This window comes from Lineus longissimus, chromosome 4, assembly GCF_910592395.1.
Source record: "Lineus longissimus chromosome 4, tnLinLong1.2, whole genome shotgun sequence".
In the NCBI taxonomy this organism is placed as follows: domain Eukaryota; kingdom Metazoa; phylum Nemertea; class Pilidiophora; order Heteronemertea; family Lineidae; genus Lineus; species Lineus longissimus.
The window spans coordinates 19,382,225-19,400,789 of NC_088311.1; the positions used below are offsets into that span (position 1 = coordinate 19,382,225).

General features: G+C 40.7%; 1 protein-coding gene across 1 annotated transcript in view; it reads left to right on the forward strand.

The window, feature by feature from the left end:
- LOC135486527 (KICSTOR complex protein SZT2-like) overlaps window positions 1–18,565 on the forward strand; it is a 48,972-nt gene that overhangs the window by 2,368 nt on the left and 28,039 nt on the right. Inside the window, exons 5-21 of the mRNA XM_064769378.1 lie at window positions 16–108; window positions 455–589; window positions 1,132–1,300; window positions 1,549–1,769; window positions 1,932–2,080; window positions 2,610–2,764; window positions 2,887–2,980; window positions 3,499–3,633; window positions 3,817–3,972; window positions 4,485–4,754; window positions 5,244–5,358; window positions 5,883–6,097; window positions 6,779–7,006; window positions 7,789–7,867; window positions 8,110–8,243; window positions 8,580–8,748; window positions 18,078–18,181. Of these exons, the coding sequence (XP_064625448.1) occupies window positions 16–108; window positions 455–589; window positions 1,132–1,300; window positions 1,549–1,769; window positions 1,932–2,080; window positions 2,610–2,764; window positions 2,887–2,980; window positions 3,499–3,633; window positions 3,817–3,972; window positions 4,485–4,754; window positions 5,244–5,358; window positions 5,883–6,097; window positions 6,779–7,006; window positions 7,789–7,867; window positions 8,110–8,243; window positions 8,580–8,748; window positions 18,078–18,181 (2,621 nt within the window). The remainder of the gene's footprint in view (window positions 1–15; window positions 109–454; window positions 590–1,131; window positions 1,301–1,548; window positions 1,770–1,931; window positions 2,081–2,609; window positions 2,765–2,886; window positions 2,981–3,498; window positions 3,634–3,816; window positions 3,973–4,484; window positions 4,755–5,243; window positions 5,359–5,882; window positions 6,098–6,778; window positions 7,007–7,788; window positions 7,868–8,109; window positions 8,244–8,579; window positions 8,749–18,077; window positions 18,182–18,565) is intronic.

The following is an 18,565-nucleotide window of genomic DNA, read 5'->3' on the forward strand; positions in this document are numbered from 1 at the left end:
CTTTCTCTTTTCCAGTTCCATGTTCCTAACAGTAAACTACTCTTTGCCCCTCAGTTGTATGTGACGGTGATTGCATACACGCCTATTGTATGCTGTCAGCTTCATCAGGTAAGGAATCATCTCAAATAAGACTGAAGCAGACGTCATTTCTTCTTCCTTGTTGGCTCTTGTGAATGCCACTACGGTTGGTCTCCAGTCTCCATCACAAGCTACTCATGTTTCTCACTTGGATGAGGTATTTAGCTTGTCCTGGTATAAGCACCAGTGCCCCGCAGACAAGTGAGCAGTGAGCATAATCGCAGGTTGCAACAACAAAAATCACTTGTTTTCGAATCACAACGCTTATAAGGAATCTCGGTTTCCAGCCAAAGAACATTGCATTGGAGGTATAACGACTTGCCCGAGATCACAAGCGATTTCTTAAGGTTCATCTCAAGGTCAATTTCTGTTTCAGATTTTGGTACAGGGTTACGCAGTGACGCCCGACAATGTTGAAAGTTTCCTTGAACAAATTCATATCCAACTCATGGACTTTGAAAGCTGCAATGCCGTCAGTTTCTCGGACATGAAAGACCATGAGGCAGATACAGTAAGTGTCTGGTAGAAATCTTCTTTTTTAATGTACCGGTCTGTCATAAGATGGCAGTGGATTTTTTGGCTCTGACTAGAGATACGAGAGCTGTATTCCCAGGTCCAAAGGCTAGAGCTAATACTTGAAAACGGATTTGTATCATCACTCTAATAAGCCTGGCGTATTAGGTAGGTAAATAATAAATTGAAATTTAAAGTTGGGATTCATAGTCGGATATCAACCATGTTAGATTGAAGATTTCATTCACACTTTAATCCCGGTCTTTTCTAAAACTTATCAGTGGGCGTCGGGTGAGCTCCTTAGTGGCCAACGCTATCTGAGAATATCTGACCAGTAGGCATTTATACACCTGGGTGGAGTATTTGCCTAGAATTTTATGCCAACTGTGGGGTTCGAACAAGAGACCTCTTGCCCGCCAGCCGAGAGTGCAAGCAACTAGTCCACAACGCTGCCTACCGTTTCCAGTTTACTTGAGTAGAAAGTGTAAAGTTTACGATACTTTATGATATTCCTTACATATTCTTGCTTTCTCTCTTCAGGACAGTGATGATATTGGCCTAACAGGAGGCCTGTTCGATGACATCATAGAGAGACCAGAGTCACCTGCTGCTCAAAAAGTCCACATGGTCACACCCGATGCTGGCTTTGTAAACATGCTCAGATATGGCATCCTGGCCTTACAGTTGTTACCTGAGAATACATCGGCTGGTGAGTGGAGGATCTTTGATTGTGATAGTACCGTATTTTATTGGTGGTGAGCTATACGTCACCCATTTAATACCCAATTAATGAAATTGTTTGGGTAACTGCGTAACAGGTATAAGTCCGAGTACACGTTTACTCCTAGTTGGGATCAATCATCCTGGCCCTTGACTGTATTCTTATTTACATTTCCTTATTTTCAACTTCCCTAGCTAAAAAAACTACCAACCTCATTTTGTCATCTCCTCTTCCAGGCATAATACTTATAACTGACGGTGTGATAGGCCTACCCGACATGACCGTTTTGGATGCCCTACTGAGTCAGCTGAGGAACAGCACCGTGGCGTGTTCGTTCATCGATATCGGTGGCCAGAGTCAGAGTAACAGCAGCTTTGGCTACATCCCGTACACAGAACTCATGCAGTTCATTGCGACGGCTACCTTCGGGGCTTATTTGGCTGCAACTCCCTGTGTGGTACGTTTCTTTTTTATAATAGATTTGAGCCCATCCTTACAACGCCCACTCTGACTTTAACATTGTGAATGAATTACACTAACAGTCTTCTGCAGGTATAGGCCAGATGTATACCGCCTAACAACTGCTGCCTCCACTAATATCTCTTCTTCTGTTGCCCAGGATGAGTCCTCCTGCGGGATGAACGTGTACCACCAGGCCCTGTTCACTTGGAGTTTCCAGAAAGGCCTAGAGGGATTCAAGATAGACAATCTAGACGATACATGCTGTGATGATTTTATGGATGATCAGGATTTAGCCTGGACACATAGGTAAAGAAATCAGAATAATGCCCGAGTGTCTGAATGAGTCACCGTTAACATGAGCTACCTTTAATCCTTTCGCTAGCGTCCCTGTTATTTCCCAGGTCGGCACTCCGAGTTTTTGGTTGGTTACACTTGAAAAAACGAGGTGGCAGCACTGTGCTCGATTCAATAAAGACCTCATCCCAAAGATAGGGTAATGCTAGCTATTTTAGAATGAAACTTTTTCCAAGCCAAGTTGGAATCCAGGCCACTCGGTCTATAGCAGGTGTAGGCCAGGGCTACTATACACTGCCAAAACCCTGCAGTAGCAAAGGGGTTAAACGTCCAAATATAACTCGAAAAGCCTAAAAAACTTGATTAAGGTTCACATAGATCTTTGAAATGTTTATCAATTTTGTGTCTGAGTGTGCAGGATTGTTTCTACAACAAAATGTTCAGCCTTTTGTTGAAGGGCGCTTCCATCCTTCTTTGACCTAAAGTGCTGATAGCTTGATCACCATATTCCAAGTTTATTCCAACATTTCTTCAATTTTAGGACTCAGACACTCCCGGGCGGCGGCAAACAAATCTGTGATACTCCTCTCTTGAGGAAGAAACATATTGAGTACAACTACAATGTCTCCATCTTCAACTTGATGTCGGTGCGGCTTAGGGAGGGATATACAATCAAGGATGTCAATGTTGGCAAAGGTAACTGTTACCAGAATAGGCTAACCTCTGTGTTGTTACAAAACTGCCAGTTTTGGATCTGCAGAATATTGTACACTTTGCTAGGAGTGTGGAGAAAAAACTGATTTGTCTTTCTTTTGTAGGTGAGACGCAGCTCGAAGTTAAAATGGTGCTGCCCTGGTCCCACGATGTCAAGATCGAGTACATCGCACGATCGTCATGGCCAATTTCTACAAAGTATGTGGTCTTCTACTGGTCCCGTTACTACTTTTTTAATAGTCACTGTGGTCTTTTTTCTATTCGGAAAAAATGATACTCTGATTTTTGCTGATTTCGCATAAAAAATTAAGTATTTGAACAAAATGTTATATTTCACCTGAAACTTCTAAATCCAAAGTAGCTAAAAATAGTTCCTTTGCCAAAATTGGATGAAGCATGACCAGAACGAGATATTTGAAGCAAAAATATCACAAATTTCCCCAAATCAAATCTTCTGACTTGCCTTAATACTCCACCCTGGTATAACTCGGTACCAGCCAGAAATGCTCAGGTTGTATTGCTGGTTGAACGCTCATCTGAAATATATAACTCTGATTTTGTCATCAGCAAAAAATTTAAATGGTGAAAAATTTAACTTTTTTTAGAAATTTTTGCGAATTCGAAAATAAAGGGCAATTAGGTCATTTTTTCAGGCCTAAAGAGGCAATTGATATGTGCTTTGTCTGATATATAGAGCCAATCATGTAATTTTTCAGGCATCAAACGCATATAGAAGTGCTGATGGAAGCGACTTATGAGTTCCTTCATGATGTGACTTGTCCCCGTAAGATCCCATTCAAAAGTCTCTACAGGGCGGCCGTGGTTAATCGATTCTGGCAATCAATAAGCGGGTAAGTCAACTAAATTGCTGTTGATCCAGTCCTTTTGGCCTACATTTTGTCCGGTGAAACAAAATGTCCGGTGAAACTACCAATACCGACAGTAAGGTGTCAATTCCTTCAACCTTATTTCTCTCTGAGCAATTATGAACCACAGAGCGACATGCTTACTTCTTCCTCTTGTCATTTTTTCAGTCTGTCTCAAACAGACCAGCTCCTAGTCCACCTGCAGTCTTTTCCCCTAAGCATCTCAAACTACAACATACCCGAGAGTATCAAGAACGGAATGCCGCTGTTCTACTTGCCACCTAACTCCAAGGAACTGCAACTCTCCATTCAGATTAGTACAAAGTAAGAGATCTATCAATCGATCAAATTGTCATTTCTATGGCGCCACTTTCCATCCAGGCAAATGAATCCTGGTCAAGTGCGGCCTCCCATCTGTGAAAGTAGTACTTTTTGAAAAGTTCTATTGATATATGGTGAATACTTTCAGGCATCCAGCCGGTTTAACAATGACACTAGAAAGTTCACTGGATGCAAATTTACTAGAGATTGTCCAAAGTTGCACTATTTTCCACAATGACTTCTTCTGGATTACGTTAGTCTCTTCCAATCTCGCAACTTCCCGTGAGAAGCCTAATGACATTGTCCTTTTGGCCCGGTCCTGAGTGTGTGATAAGTTGAAACGCAAGCCAAAGTTGAAAAGCTGAAAGTTAAGCTGTGTTGAACGCGGTCATGAACTGGTTGGGAGACTAGCATGTACTAAACAATACTCACGCCTGCGAGCTAATGTAGATGTAGAAGAGATCAACCAAATTGCAGGTGTATTATCGGACCCCATTTTGTGTCGATACTTGCAGGGACAATGTCCTGTCACAGTTCGCCTCCTATTGGAAACCGATCGTCATGCTGGACATCAACATCTGGCAAAAGTGGATGCACACACATCGCATCGGAATCATCTTGGAACACGACATGCCCATGCCGAAGTATTTGCATATTCCGAACTCGAGCGGCCGATTTAATACGATTCAATGTCGGCAGGCTATCACATCGCTGAACGAGCTGCTGAGAGAATGGACCACGTTCGTCCTGATGGAGAACCATTCATATGTAAAGTACCTCTATGAGTAAGTTTTGCGTAGGAACACATTCTTATTAAGCGCCTGCAATGAGGGATTTAAATGCAGTCACTTGCGATTATATTTGCTGCTGTATGCAACAAAAGGATTTCTTGTCTGCTTCTAAAAGTGTTTATCGCCCAGGTTGATATTGACTCACAGATTGCTGCGATCTGCGATGACCATAGCAAACAAGCAATATTTGTCACATGCGATTTAAATTGCTTGTTAGATTTGTGCTTTGCTTGTTAGATTTGTGCTTCACTTTTTATGAAGGCCACACTTCATCCACCTTCACCCAAGAAACCTCGATGTGTTTCGCAAATAACCCTGATCCCCCCCAAAAAAATGTAAAAATATTTTTTGACTGACAATACTACCGGTAATGTTAGTCATTTTGTAATCTGCAGGGAAAAATATGAAAAAATATAAAGGTGCCAAAATGTTTGCGATTACAGTATATGCAGACAATGTTGATTCTCTCTATCTTTTATGCAGTGACGCGGATAAACCTCCTACATCATTTTTCTTGGTGCGAGTGACATCGAAACCTCCATGCATGGTGCTGAGGTTGGCATTCCTGGGAGGCACTCCTGGGTATGAACGTAACCAGGTAAGTGAATCGTATTCTTCATTGTTGTTGTCATAGTCATAGTCATTTTCATCATCATCATCATCATCATCATCATCATCATCATCATCATCATCATCAGCATCATTACCAGCATCATTACCCTACCAAGTATTGGATTTTTGCCTGAGGAATGGAGTCCACTATAGGTTACTGTCCACCTATGTGGGATCTTTTACTTGTCCTGGCATAGACACTCCAGTACAAGGAACCACGGCTTTTACTCTCAGCATCATCATCATCATCATCATCATCATCATCATCATCATCATCATCATCATCATCATCATCATCATCATCATCATCATCATCATCATCATCATCATAATGACATTGGTGACACTTCTTCCTCTTGCTCACATTTTGTCAATCTCCCAGACCCTCTATAACATCCATAGTGCCATTTTAATGATGTGTCTGAAGCAGACCTTGCAAAGCAGCTGCACAATGGGCTAATCACCATAAATATCTTTATTTGAAATAAAGCAATTTACATTTCCCTTCAGATTGTGAATGAACTTGTATCAAAAATCTTGAGTCTGAACTTCCCCAAAAGAGGTCCCTCCAAGGATGACAAGTCGAAGATATTATTGGCGCGGCGTAAATCTGTGGCGACAAAAGATGGTGACGTGGTCCTGCATAAACCTCCGCTGCAGAGGGCTTGGTCCGAAATATGCTGCTGTATCATTCTGGGGAAGCCAGTGGAGAAGTTACTGATTAGGTAGGTTTCCCTGTCACTTGCCTTGATCATTATCGTTATTTGAATTAGGCTTGAAAACATGACAAAAGAGGACACGAGAGTGATAAGTGACATCATGAATCCTACGTAGCCCGCTCTTTGGAAATGACTTGATAGGTCTTAAAGTGACGTGTTTCTAGTGACAGCATGAATTCTATGTAGCCCGCTCTTTGGAAATGACTTGTTAGGTCTTAAAGTGACGTGTTTCTTGTGACAGCATGAATTCTATGTAGCCCACTCTTTGGAAATGACTTGTTAGGTCTTAAAGTGACGTGTTTCTAGTGACAGCATGAATTCTATGTAGCCCGCTCTTTGGAAATGAATTGTTAGGTCTTAAAGTGACGTGTTTCTAGTGACAGCATGAATTCTATGTAGCCCGCTCTTTGGAAATGACTTGTAAGGTCTTAAAGTGACGTGTTTCTAGTGACAGCATGAATTCTATGTAGCCCGCTCTTTGGAAATGACTTGTTAGGTCTTAAAGTGACGTGTTTCTAGTGACAGCATGAATTCTATGTAGCCCGCTCTTTGGAAATGACTTGTAAGGTCTTAAAGTGACGTGTTTCTAGTGACAACATGAATTCTATGTAAACCCAGCCTTAAATAGGCCTAGTTGTATCTTTTGTCACAATTCATATGGCCCACCACCATCTATAATTCCTACAGATACGAGAACAAGCCAAATGATTTCATGGCCTTTGAAACGCCCAAGGCCGACCATCCGTCAAGCCGTCTCATCTCCCACAGTACTCAAGCAAGTCAGCAGGCATTTAGTATGTTCACCGCCCTGTCGCGATATCAGCATCACCAGCGATGGGTGTGGTCAGTCCAGAATGGTACCTCCATGCCGATCAGTATGCAAAATATTGGACGAGTCCTCTCGACTCTGGTAAAGTAAGTATGCATTATTGAATATACCTTTGTGTCAGATTTTGTTTATTATAGTATCACCCCGAATGAAAGGCTCTCATTGCTCTCCTATTTCTAATGCCAGACACCATTCCTGGCGAGAAGGTAGTTTGTACCCTACATTTAACTAGCCTGCGGCTAACCAATCAGCAGCATTGGAAAGAGCTACCATTGGTGATTGAACCTGTGACCATTCGTTCATGAGGCGGATGCTTTAACCGCTAGGCCATTTTGATCGCCGAAACTGAGTTGTTACATTTCGGTTGTTTGGCGCCAGAACATGACGTCATGACCATTGGACAACTTCATGACGTCATGACCATTGGACAACTTCGTGACGTCATGACCATTGGACAACTTCGTGACGTCATGACCATTGGACAACTTCGTGACGTCATGACCATTGGACAACTTCGTGACTTCATGACCATTGGAAACTTCGTGACGTCATGACCATTGGACAACTTCGTGACGTCATGACCATTGGACAACTGCATGACATCATGACCATTGGACAACTTCGTGACGCCATGACCATTGGACAACTTCGTGACATCATGACCATTGGACAACTTCGTGACGTCATGACCATTGGACAACTTCGTGACGCCATGACCATTGGACAACTTCGTGACATCAGCCAATTGCCTATCCAAATTGAACATTCTGAATGGCATCGAAGGACCATGTGCACGGTATACCCTGTTCCTTAGATATTCAGAAACGGTCTTAAATCGGTGAAACTAGAGTATTTGTTTTTCCTTCAGGATGCGTCTGCAGGAAGGTTTCCACTTTGCTCACACCTCCTCAGGGATCATCAACATGGTAGTGGAGATTGACATGAAGGTATGCTCGTGGCCTTAAAATGTTTTGAATGTACAATATTCTAAGGGATGTAAAGGCCAGATAGCCCATAAGGCCTACTCGATTTATTTACAAATTTGAAAATTGTTCTTGTTACTTTGAATTATTCCAGGGTCTTAAACTGTTCGGATGCTGGGTATGGTTTTCTCGATTAAGATCTTGCAATAAGATTAATGTGAACTGTTCAGGATTTATCTAATGTCGGTGTGTTCCCATTTCTTTAGAACCATGGCCACGACTCTGCAGACTGCCCCGAGAGCTGCCAGTCAGAGGATGGTGAGGCAGAGGAGGAGACCCACGGATGTGTTGTCCAGTACATCATCTTCCCGCCCCACGTCACCACTCACCAGAGAGAAAGGTAGAGTGCTCTATTCTAAAACACGGTCCTGGGTTGTAATATTTCATTTTTATAATGGATTATGTATCAGCCAGGGTATTCCAAAGGGTTTTCTCAAGGAAAGATGGTACCCTTGATATTCGAGAAGTTTAACACAAGTTAGGTGGCCGGTTAGGGATCTGTTGATAAAATACATTGTTTTATGGATATTTAGTGGCTGGCTTAAACAGGGGTGGTTTTTGGGACACATTTTGGATGAATTGTGCTGAAATGCTCCCGGAAAATACGGGGAAACAAATACAAGTGTTCCAGGATCTGAAGGGTTGATCCCTCATTCGTTGCAAACTCAAATTTCAGTATATCGGAGGATGAGCTCCTTGATGACAACTTCGAAACGACCGAGGCGGACGGGGAACTGCAGATTGTGACGGAGTGTTGGATTGAGCCGCAGTATGGCATTGTCACCAACAGCACGCCTGAGAGGTCGTACCTTGAGGGATTAAGATACTGGGAGATTCCCTATGCGGTAAGTTGAAAGTTTCATCACCGGAATTTTCCATTAGGTTTAATCTGACATTTTTTGAGGCTAAGAAGATGTTCAAAATCTTTGGATCTTTATCTGCCCATCTCACATAAAAATCCTCAATAAGTTTACGGTTTTTACAGGTTTTGAAAAAAATTCTGTTATAGAAATCTCTGTTAACAGGCCATGTCTATAGTGTACACCATTTATGGAAACTGTAAACCACATGTTAACTTTTCTGCTTGTCTCTTCTGCCCCTATTATCACCTATATTGTCGTTAAATATTGATCAGTAAATATTCTTATCAATTGGTTTGTGTATGTCGACGTAAATTTATATACATGTATTGTAGGCCACTTGACTATATTCGCGTTCATTGTGTTGAGAATCATCTTTGATTCGACAATGAATGAAAGCTGGTCCCCTTTCTGAACGCATTGGCAAAATTCAAACTCGCACCTTTAGCAGTTCTCACAGTTAAGTTGGGCTGTCTCAAAGCCAGAATACACTCATTGGAAATCTCAGGAAATTGTTGTTTTGCAGCCTGCAGTGCTTAAAGGGTTAAATCACAATTCATGCTCGATTTATTGTCGGGTAGAAACTGCATTTGACTTGGAACATTGACTTTCTTTGCATTGACATCTAGTTCTATTTGTCATCCTGTGGATCGACACATGATAAAATGATGTGTTTGCAAACAACACTTTTGGGTCTATAAATACTGCGTTGCGAGTTTTGTCGTTTTGTTATCGAGAACTTAAGAAATGTGTTAGGGATTTACTTGTTTGTCCTCAGATGAGAACTTGAACTCAACGGAAATGCTTTCTTTGGTAGGGAGTTCATCAAATGATAGCTCCAAGACAAGTTACTGAGATCTGAAGTACATCCAACTCAAAGGGTTAAATCACAATTCATGCTCGATTTATCGTCGGGTAGAAACTGCATTTGACTTGGAACATCGACATTCTTTGCATTGACATCTAGTTCTATTTGTCATCCTGTGGATCGACACATGATAAAATGATGTGTTTGCAAACAACACTTTTGGGTCTATAAATACTGCGTTGCGAGTTTAGTCGTTTTGTTATCGTGAACTTAAGAAATGTGTTAGGGATTTACTTGTTTGTCCTCAGATGAGAACTTGAACTCAACGGAAATGCTTTCTTTGACAGGGAGTTCATCAAATGATAGCTCCAAGACAAGTTACTGATATCTGAAGTACATCCAACACTTTCTGACCATTACACTGGTAAAGCTCAAATACAACCGAATTTTACAATAATTGCCTCATACAGAACCTCATGGTCTGCACCCTCTGTAAGTGTAGCCGGTGTCTTGGTAAGATGAAAAAACCTTGGTAGTCAAGATGCAGTCATCTCGGACACGGATTAAAATTGTGCGCAGTAAAGTTCAGATATCAAAAAATGTAAGTGAGCTAAAAAATGAACACCTTGTGATGGCACTTGTGCTGTAGTGTAATGTCACTGTGAGTGTCATTATCAAGGGCATAAAATCAGAGTTACATAGTAACGCTTTCCGTAAAACTTAGAAACAATATTGCTACAGTCGCTTGCTGAATCGAAAGCATTATATTTGAGCTTAAAAACAACAGTTTGATTTGATGGGTGCTGTCAAAAAGGGTTTATGAAAGTGGTTTCATTTTCAATGAACATCTCTTCCGACATTTGTCAACACTTTTTTGGCATTGGACTTGCACTTTCATTTCATTTCTGTTTCGAATACCTCCGAAATAATCTGCGTAAGTGCATTCCTGTTTTATCATGTTGAGCAACATGTCCTTACAAAAAATCTCGGAACTTCTCCAGCGAAATTGGTGCTGCCCTTGATTCGCGTCTCAAGTGGTAGCGAAAGATAGTATTTCAAGTGTTTTACAAATAAGCTGCTGAGTGTTTATGACTTACAAATTTTCATGTGATTTGTAGGTGTATACCGTGTGGCCCCAATATCTTTTCAAATATTCAAAGATGACGGTATCGAATCAAAGGCTCAAAAAAATTCTGGTAAACTTTCGTTTTAGTTCCTACTCAGAAAGAAAAAGAATATTTCCTAGTGGCGAAAATTTATGTTTTGACTTCTTTGATTAGTTGACTGTACATGTACCCCTACCATAATCCAGAATGTAATATTCCTTAATTACTGACGTCACAAAAATAACAAAGAATCCTTATGACATCATGTATTCACTCTGTCCAAATCAAGAGATGGGGATGAATTATTGGGAACCAACAGACGCATGCACAGAATCTCAGAATGTCATAGACCAACTGCTAGTGAATGGGAATTCGGGCGGGGTTTAAAAGAACACTTTGCCTTTATGGTACAGAGCAGGCCCATTAACAAGCCGGGGTAAATCTTTTGGAAAGATGCAAAAACCTTGGTGGTCAAGACACATAGGCTGGTGCAGGCTGAACAGGGGTTTCCGCAGCAAAAGGGTTCTTTACAATCTAGGATGTTTTAGTCAAGCCCTCTTGCAATATCTTCAAAGCCTGGTATTCCAGGCCCCCCGCTGATAATTATCGCCTTCTAATTGTGCCAGTGACTCCCAAAAATAAGTCAATATGGGACAAGATAACAATTTCAAGAGTGAAAGCTTGTTCATTCCTGTCGTATTTATCTCAACAGTTATAAATCAATCGTGATTATTTTGGAACAAATCTCGATCTTTGATTGCAAAGTTCAATTTGATTTGACAATGTATAGATTAGTACTAAGAGTGGTGTTTGTGTCGTGTCCTGATGGCCTGGTGATAGGTTATGACCTGTCCCGGCGTGATCTCATGTGACTGGTTTGAAGTGGTGAAGAAGTGAAAATGAAACAATTTTCAACAAATTTGTAAATGCCAAATTTAGAAATTTTATTGTCTTTATCTTTTCATTCTCATAAAACTTGTTTGTGAACCCAAAAGTAGCTGTAGAATAACATAAGAAAGACATGCTTTCCAATTTATTACCGTAGTTGAAGTTTAAGGAATTAATACCTAACTGGAGGTATTGATTTTCTTTTAATGGTATGCTACAAAATTAGGCCTATATGTCTGGCTGTTGTCTCTCATGATCCCCAGTGCTTTGCCTCTTTTGAGTGACCGTTCTGGTATGTGGCCAGTATCTCGGAGACTCGGAGTGGCAGTCCTGGAGCACATGGAGATGTCTGATCTGGTATGTTGCACTGGCACCAGGTTGTTGGTGAACTTTCCAGATTCTGGGAAAAATGTGCCTTATATACTCAGGTTATAAATAACTTTCACATGCAACCTGTAAAAACAACTCTGGTGACTGGGGGGATTGATGGCACGTACTCCTGCCTGACTTATATCATTAGAATTGATCTCACTTGGGGAGTTTCTGAATCACTGTGACATAGAGACTAAAGAGACACCTGTTTTTGTAGACATTTGTGAACTTTTTAACAGCGCCTTGAGCGCCATTTCCATGGTGGATCTGGCGCTATACAAGACTCTGTATTGATTGATTGATTGATTGATTGACAACGCATCTTTCCCAATCAGAAGCATCCAGTTCTTCAAGTTACAATGCAAATTGGTGTTTCCCAGCCGAAAGTAGCAACACAGATTTAATGACATCACTTTTAAACGTCCTCGTCTCGAAATGAATTACCAATATGACAGTATGGCAAGCGGCCTCTCCATGTCTATCATTGGTCGGTTCAACAATAATTGATGATAATAACAGTTTTCATTGGCAGGCAACTTCTAATATCTACATGTATACCAGAATCTTATTTCAAGTTCGGAAAAATTCTCTGAAGAAACGAACCAACAGAAAAAAGATTTTTTTCAACAATGTTCAAGGCAAAAAAGTTATGATATAGACACTTCTCTCAATTATAACCCCCCCCCCCCCCCAAACAGAGTAAATTTCTTCATATGATCATTTATGATAAGGTAACTCCCGTTATGACGGGTGGCAACAATCAAGATACTGACCCCCACTTCAAAAAGGCCTAAATTCTTTGACGAATGATAAATTATCACTTGTTTTGTTTAGGCCTATTCACGCCCGAATTTCAACAAGCTCGGATTGTATTGAGAGGGGCGAAAGCTATTCATTTTCAGGAAAATTCTGTTGCAAAACTTTTTAAAAAGTGCAAAAGTTTGTAAAAGTTTCAAATGAAAGCAAATATTGGCTATACAATATTTACTGAAAATCTTTACAGCCATTGTTTCATTGAAATATGACAGATAAGATAATGCTGCCATCCCCAAGATTGCAAAGTGGACTCACCCGAGCATGACCAGGTGTGTCCAATCAGTGACCTTAATTTTTGAAATATAATGTGCAGGTGTGCACAACCAAGTCAGTTCCCACACGCTCATCTACGAGAAGCGGATAGCAAAACTACGCCGAAGTCTGGTCAGAACTGTCTCGTGTGCCAACCTCATGTTATATCATTTCAAATTTCCAACATTTTCATCACTGGTAAGTTTTTCGAGTGTGGAGTTCGGTTTTTGAGTCAGTCGAGTCCTGGTTATGCCACTTTGCAATCTTGGTTTACTCCCGATTGGACGCAGCTTACCTTACTCTGTCTTCACTTCTACGAGACAGTGTGCTTGTTTCAGCTGAAGGTTTGGGTCTTCGGCATGATTCAAATATTGCCAGATCTAACTCTTCCAGCTTAAAAAGGTGCACCTCTTTGCAACAGAAATTTCGAGAATATTTGTGGTTAGTTACTGATTATTCAGGCTTAGAGTAGTTTAAAAAAGGTTCTAGAATTTACCAGATATTTGACTTTACAATCTTACTTAAACAATGTTAAAGAAGTTGAACTATGTTACGTACATGTTTTTTACCAGATCTATTATTTGCAAACATACTTCGAGTAGTTAAAAAAAGGTTGTACATGTACACTGTATTTGCCAGATCTTTTATTTGCAAACCTTCCTAATTTTTGCTAAAAGATTTTGAGGGAGCTTTCGTTTTAGGCTTAGAATAGTTACATTATGTTCCAGTAAATTTGCAAACTTGTCCATTTTGGCTAGTTGGGTTTTAAATGTTTTGCTAAAGGATGCACTCTGACTTCATCCATAGGCCTATGGCTTCCCCAACTCGCTATGAATATTTCAGTGTCTTCTTCTCAGATCCGCATGGGTTGGGTATTGGAGTGTAACTTCTGAATAAACATATTGAAGGCCTGATTTTAGACGGGTTGGTTCTCCAATTTCGAGTTGGGTATAGGTACTCAACTTCTAAATCTATCCATTTTGTACAAAGCTGTGTGACACCAGTATTTTTTTCTCGTTTTGCCATTGGATTGGATAGGCCTATTAGGTTAGTACTGTTTAAGCCCTTTTTGTAGGCCTTTGGATTCCTGTAATAGTGATTGGATATCAAAATTAAAACGCACAGTTTATTCTTATTGTTGAATCTAGCTATCTCCAACCAATCATGTCTTCATGCAAACAAGTTTTGAGTCATGCAGATATGCTATTTTTGTGTCTTTTTTAGTCTTACATACATGTACTCTGATTTCACCAATCAAAGACCAATGATTATATGACACAAAAACCTAGCAGAGCCTTTAGGCCTTTCGGATCGGACAACTGGGTGTTGCTCACAAATTTTTTATTTGAATCAAGCATCTTGAATAGCATCAAACGACTATGTGCATATTTTGGGCCAAAACTTGAATATATATAGAAACAGTCTTAGGTCGGTGACACTAGAGTATTTGATTGCGGTCCTTTCTTACGGGGCGGGGCGGGGGACACTTTGAAGGTCAAACTGCTGATTCGCTTCTGGGAAAAATATTTCAAATAACTCTCGTCATGTCTGCGATTTTGCCACGTCTCTATGTACAGACCTGGTCGCAATTTTCACCTGTGCTTTGCACATTATGGTCCCGACTGATAAGATATAAAGCTATAAGATAAAACCTTTGGACGGCCGCAGATAATATTGTAGGTGACACAATAAGGATATGACTAGAGACAGTGCACTTGTGACTATTCTTATTTGACAAGCAGTGATAAGGTATCAGAATTTTATTACTTGGTGTTTATTCGGCCCAAACTTGCGATTCAGACTTGCTAAGTCTTGATTTTTGTGCCAATCTCTTATCACATTGCCCGGGCGTGTTTTTTTTGCTTGCATTTTGGACTCTTATTGTTACAAGGGGGTTAGTTTTGAATTTTTAAAAATTAGGGACCCAAGTTAAATTTTTTGAATAATTTAATAGTTTAGAACATTTTATTGTAGTTCTTGATTATTTTGCAGCGTAGTCTTGTAGTCTTAGTACATTTTTTGCAGGCTTAGTCTGCATTGGTTCTAGGTTTAAGTTAAAACTTGGAAAGCTGCATGAAAAATCATTGGGAACCTGCAGTAGGCCATTTACCCCGCTAGGTCCTTAGGCATAGCAGTCAATGCACTTATCACATCCCAGTAGAATAATTTGGAAGTCCATGCCTGGTTTTGGCCATTGAGATAATTGACTTTCAAGTGGTCATCGAATAGGATAATTATTTTAGGCTTTTTCACGTGTTTTTTGTCTCAGAATTTTAGGAAAGGCTGGTGACTCTCGATTTGTATTGTAAATTAGGAAGAAACTGGAGATGCAAGAGGACACTGACAGTAACTTTTAACCATTCCGTCCAACTATAGAAGTATGTATCTCAAAGCACTTTCCCTGGAAATATACTAGTTACTTCATAGGACTATGGCCTTGACTTTGAGGAGGGATTTCTAGTTGTTCAAATCTTCTGCTGTCAGAAATAGTTGACTTCTACCACATTCTAGCCACACTTAGCTGGCGCGCATCGGAGCTGACTTGGTGATATATATCGAGACATGATGGACACGTCTAGAGTAGTGGAGAGAGTTTTATCTCATCGTCCTTCTCAAAGGGTGAGATTCAACTCCTCCAACTGCCCTGGGAGTGCAAGATCTTCAAATAGTTAATCATCTTGGCAGAGCATGCTAGGTTACAGAACATATAGCTATTGTTTCTGTAGCCTAGTAGTAGTAGGTCTTTTAGGAATGATTGTATTTTGGCATAAACCAGGACTCTTGACTTTTCAATCTCCATCTCTCATTTTGTAACTGTAACGATGTTGGCATACCGACTCTGCCTGAGAATCTCCATTCTCAATTTGTATCTATAATGATGTTGGCACACCGACTCTGACATTGGAACACAGAATCATATGATGCAGTTGGTCTACAAGAGCGTGGAACTTACAAAAAATATCGATTTTCCCTCAGATTTCAGCCGTCATATTTCACTGTATATTTATTTTTTGGCGAAAAAAGATATAAAACATATATATTGTGAGTTTGTCATGTTCTTTCTGATTTTTTCTTATAACGCGATCAGGGATTACGCTCTTAGAAATAAACACTTTTGAGCTGTTGAAAAAACTTCAGAGGTTTTTGAGGTTCTGAAAAACCTCGAGGAGTTTTCACTTTCCTGAAAAACCTGTGCAGGGTTTAGCTAGTTTTGGCCAAAAAAATCTTAAAAGGTTTTTTCAAAATACCAAAAACGTTTATTTCTAAGAGTGTAGTGTTACTGCTGCCTGTCACTATACAGTGGAACCTCCCTAAGCAGATACCTCTCTCAAGGACGCCCTCTCTTTGAAAGACAACGCATTTGGTCCTAAATTGTTCATTCAATAGGCTAAACTTGCCTAAATAAGAATTTTGGAGTTGGGGCAGCTTCACCCCACAGGGCCAATTTCAGACCGCTTTACTGTATCAAATCTAGGGACCATCTCGAGACATTTTCGAATGTTAAAGGACAAAACTGCCACCCTCTCACATCCTCCCCCAAGCAACTTGCATGAGAGGAATATTGGCACCAAATATGATAGATGATACTCCTCAAATGAGCATTGGCCGTCTTGGATGGTACCAGTGGTACCAAGAGCTCACAGATACCTCCAGAATGAGTGGTCTCTGACTTTTAAACAGTGCTTGGCCTGGATGGGTCCTTATATCACTGAAACAAACAAAGACTCCTCCCAACTGTCTTCAATGACCTGAAAGACACATTCTTATTCAAAATTCACGTTTTGAGACAATCTACAATGGAACCTCCCCTTGAGGCTACCTCTCTACTAAAGACACCATATCAGTTAAGGGCACCACATTTGGTCCTATGTCCATCTTTTCCATTGAATTTGACCTCTATAATCTGGACACCTCTCAATTATGGACATGCAATGGAACCTCCCTTAGAGGATACCTCTCTACTAAAGACACCGTCTCTGTTAAGGGCACCACAGTTGGTCCTATGTCCATCTTTTCCATTGAATTTGACCTCTATAATCTGGACACCTCTCAATTAAGGACAGCATTTGACAGTCCCGAGGGTGTCGTTAATAGAGAGGTTTTCCTGTATATTTAGAGAAAGTTATGACCAAGAGGACAGTGTCACTGGATGTGACTTTGTCTCCTGGGCCCAGTTGCTTCATCGTGGTTTATAGAAGCATCATTGGCCTTAATTCCTAACACTACTGTTGGATTAAAATGAAATTTACTGTTACTGAAGGAGATAATGCTTAGTTGAGCTAATGATGGTGTTCGTTTCTGGTTATTGAGCAACTTGGTCCTGGGGATTTGCATTTACAAACAAGGCTCTGAACTTGCCATGTCCTCAGCAGATTTGTTCAAAAGGAAATATAGTGGAACCTCCCTTAGCGGACACCTCTCTATTAAGGACAGCATTTGTCAGTCCCGATGGTGTCCTAATGAGAGAGGCTCTACTGTATTGCTGCCAGCAATATGGGATTTAAATTGCTCAGAATTTTGCTCAGAACCTTTCTTGGCCAATGTTTCCGGGATAGAGATATTCGATTAGGAATCCTTTGCCGGTATAAACTTGGAGTCGGCATTTTAAATGAGATGGTGTGGTCTGTGTAAAGCTCTGCAGCGCAATGCATCAACCCTGTGAGCAGCTTCATGGCTAGTTGCAAAATATACTGTAAAAGCCGGAAATAGTCAAGAAGAAAAAGGCATGGGAATATTTCTGGTGTACAGGACTTTTGTTTGGTTCAAGTTGAGAATGATGGTTACCCTGATAAGCCATCAAAATTCAAATTACATGTCCATATTATTCATGACTGTATAGAGGCAGCCACAAAAATGTAGGTTCAAGAGCGGACAAAAACCTGCAAGTCCATCCTACCACGGCCTCCCAGAGATCCAATGGCATGCTAACAAGAAAAAGAGAATAAAGTAAATCTGCATTTGTTCCATTTCAGGAAATTACTCCTATAAAAAGCAATCACTATCAATATCGTGATCTTGACCCAATATTGTCACAATTTATCAGTCATGCCCAGTCTTTCATGTCTCTGCAGATTTTCCCCAAAGATTTGGAATGCATCTCAAACTTGGTCACGTTTCAACATCTAGCTTTGGTGTCAGAGAGTCTGAACATTGATTCACCCACCGGAGCTAAACGGTAAGCGCCAGTAGAGTTGGTCATAGAGTCTGTAAACAAGAGGTGTGCGTCTCACTCGCCAGTTTCATCAAATGCATCATCCTGGTGTGTAAGACACAAGGCATCACCAAAACTGTTGGCATCAGATACCCAAACCTACACATCTTTACGGAGGCATGGAGTCCTAAGGAAGTTTTCTAAGGTCCCAGTTGGCGGCGCCACATTTGGTACCAGCAAGATCCTGCAAGAATAGGCCGCATGTACTTGGCGGGAAAAAACTCTCTGGCACATAAGCCAGCCACCATGAGATAGACAAAGTTTTTCCCAAGCCAAGTTGGGATCCAGGCCGCCCAGTCTTTACCATATGTGGGCCAGGGGAACTATACACAGCCAAATCCCTGTGAT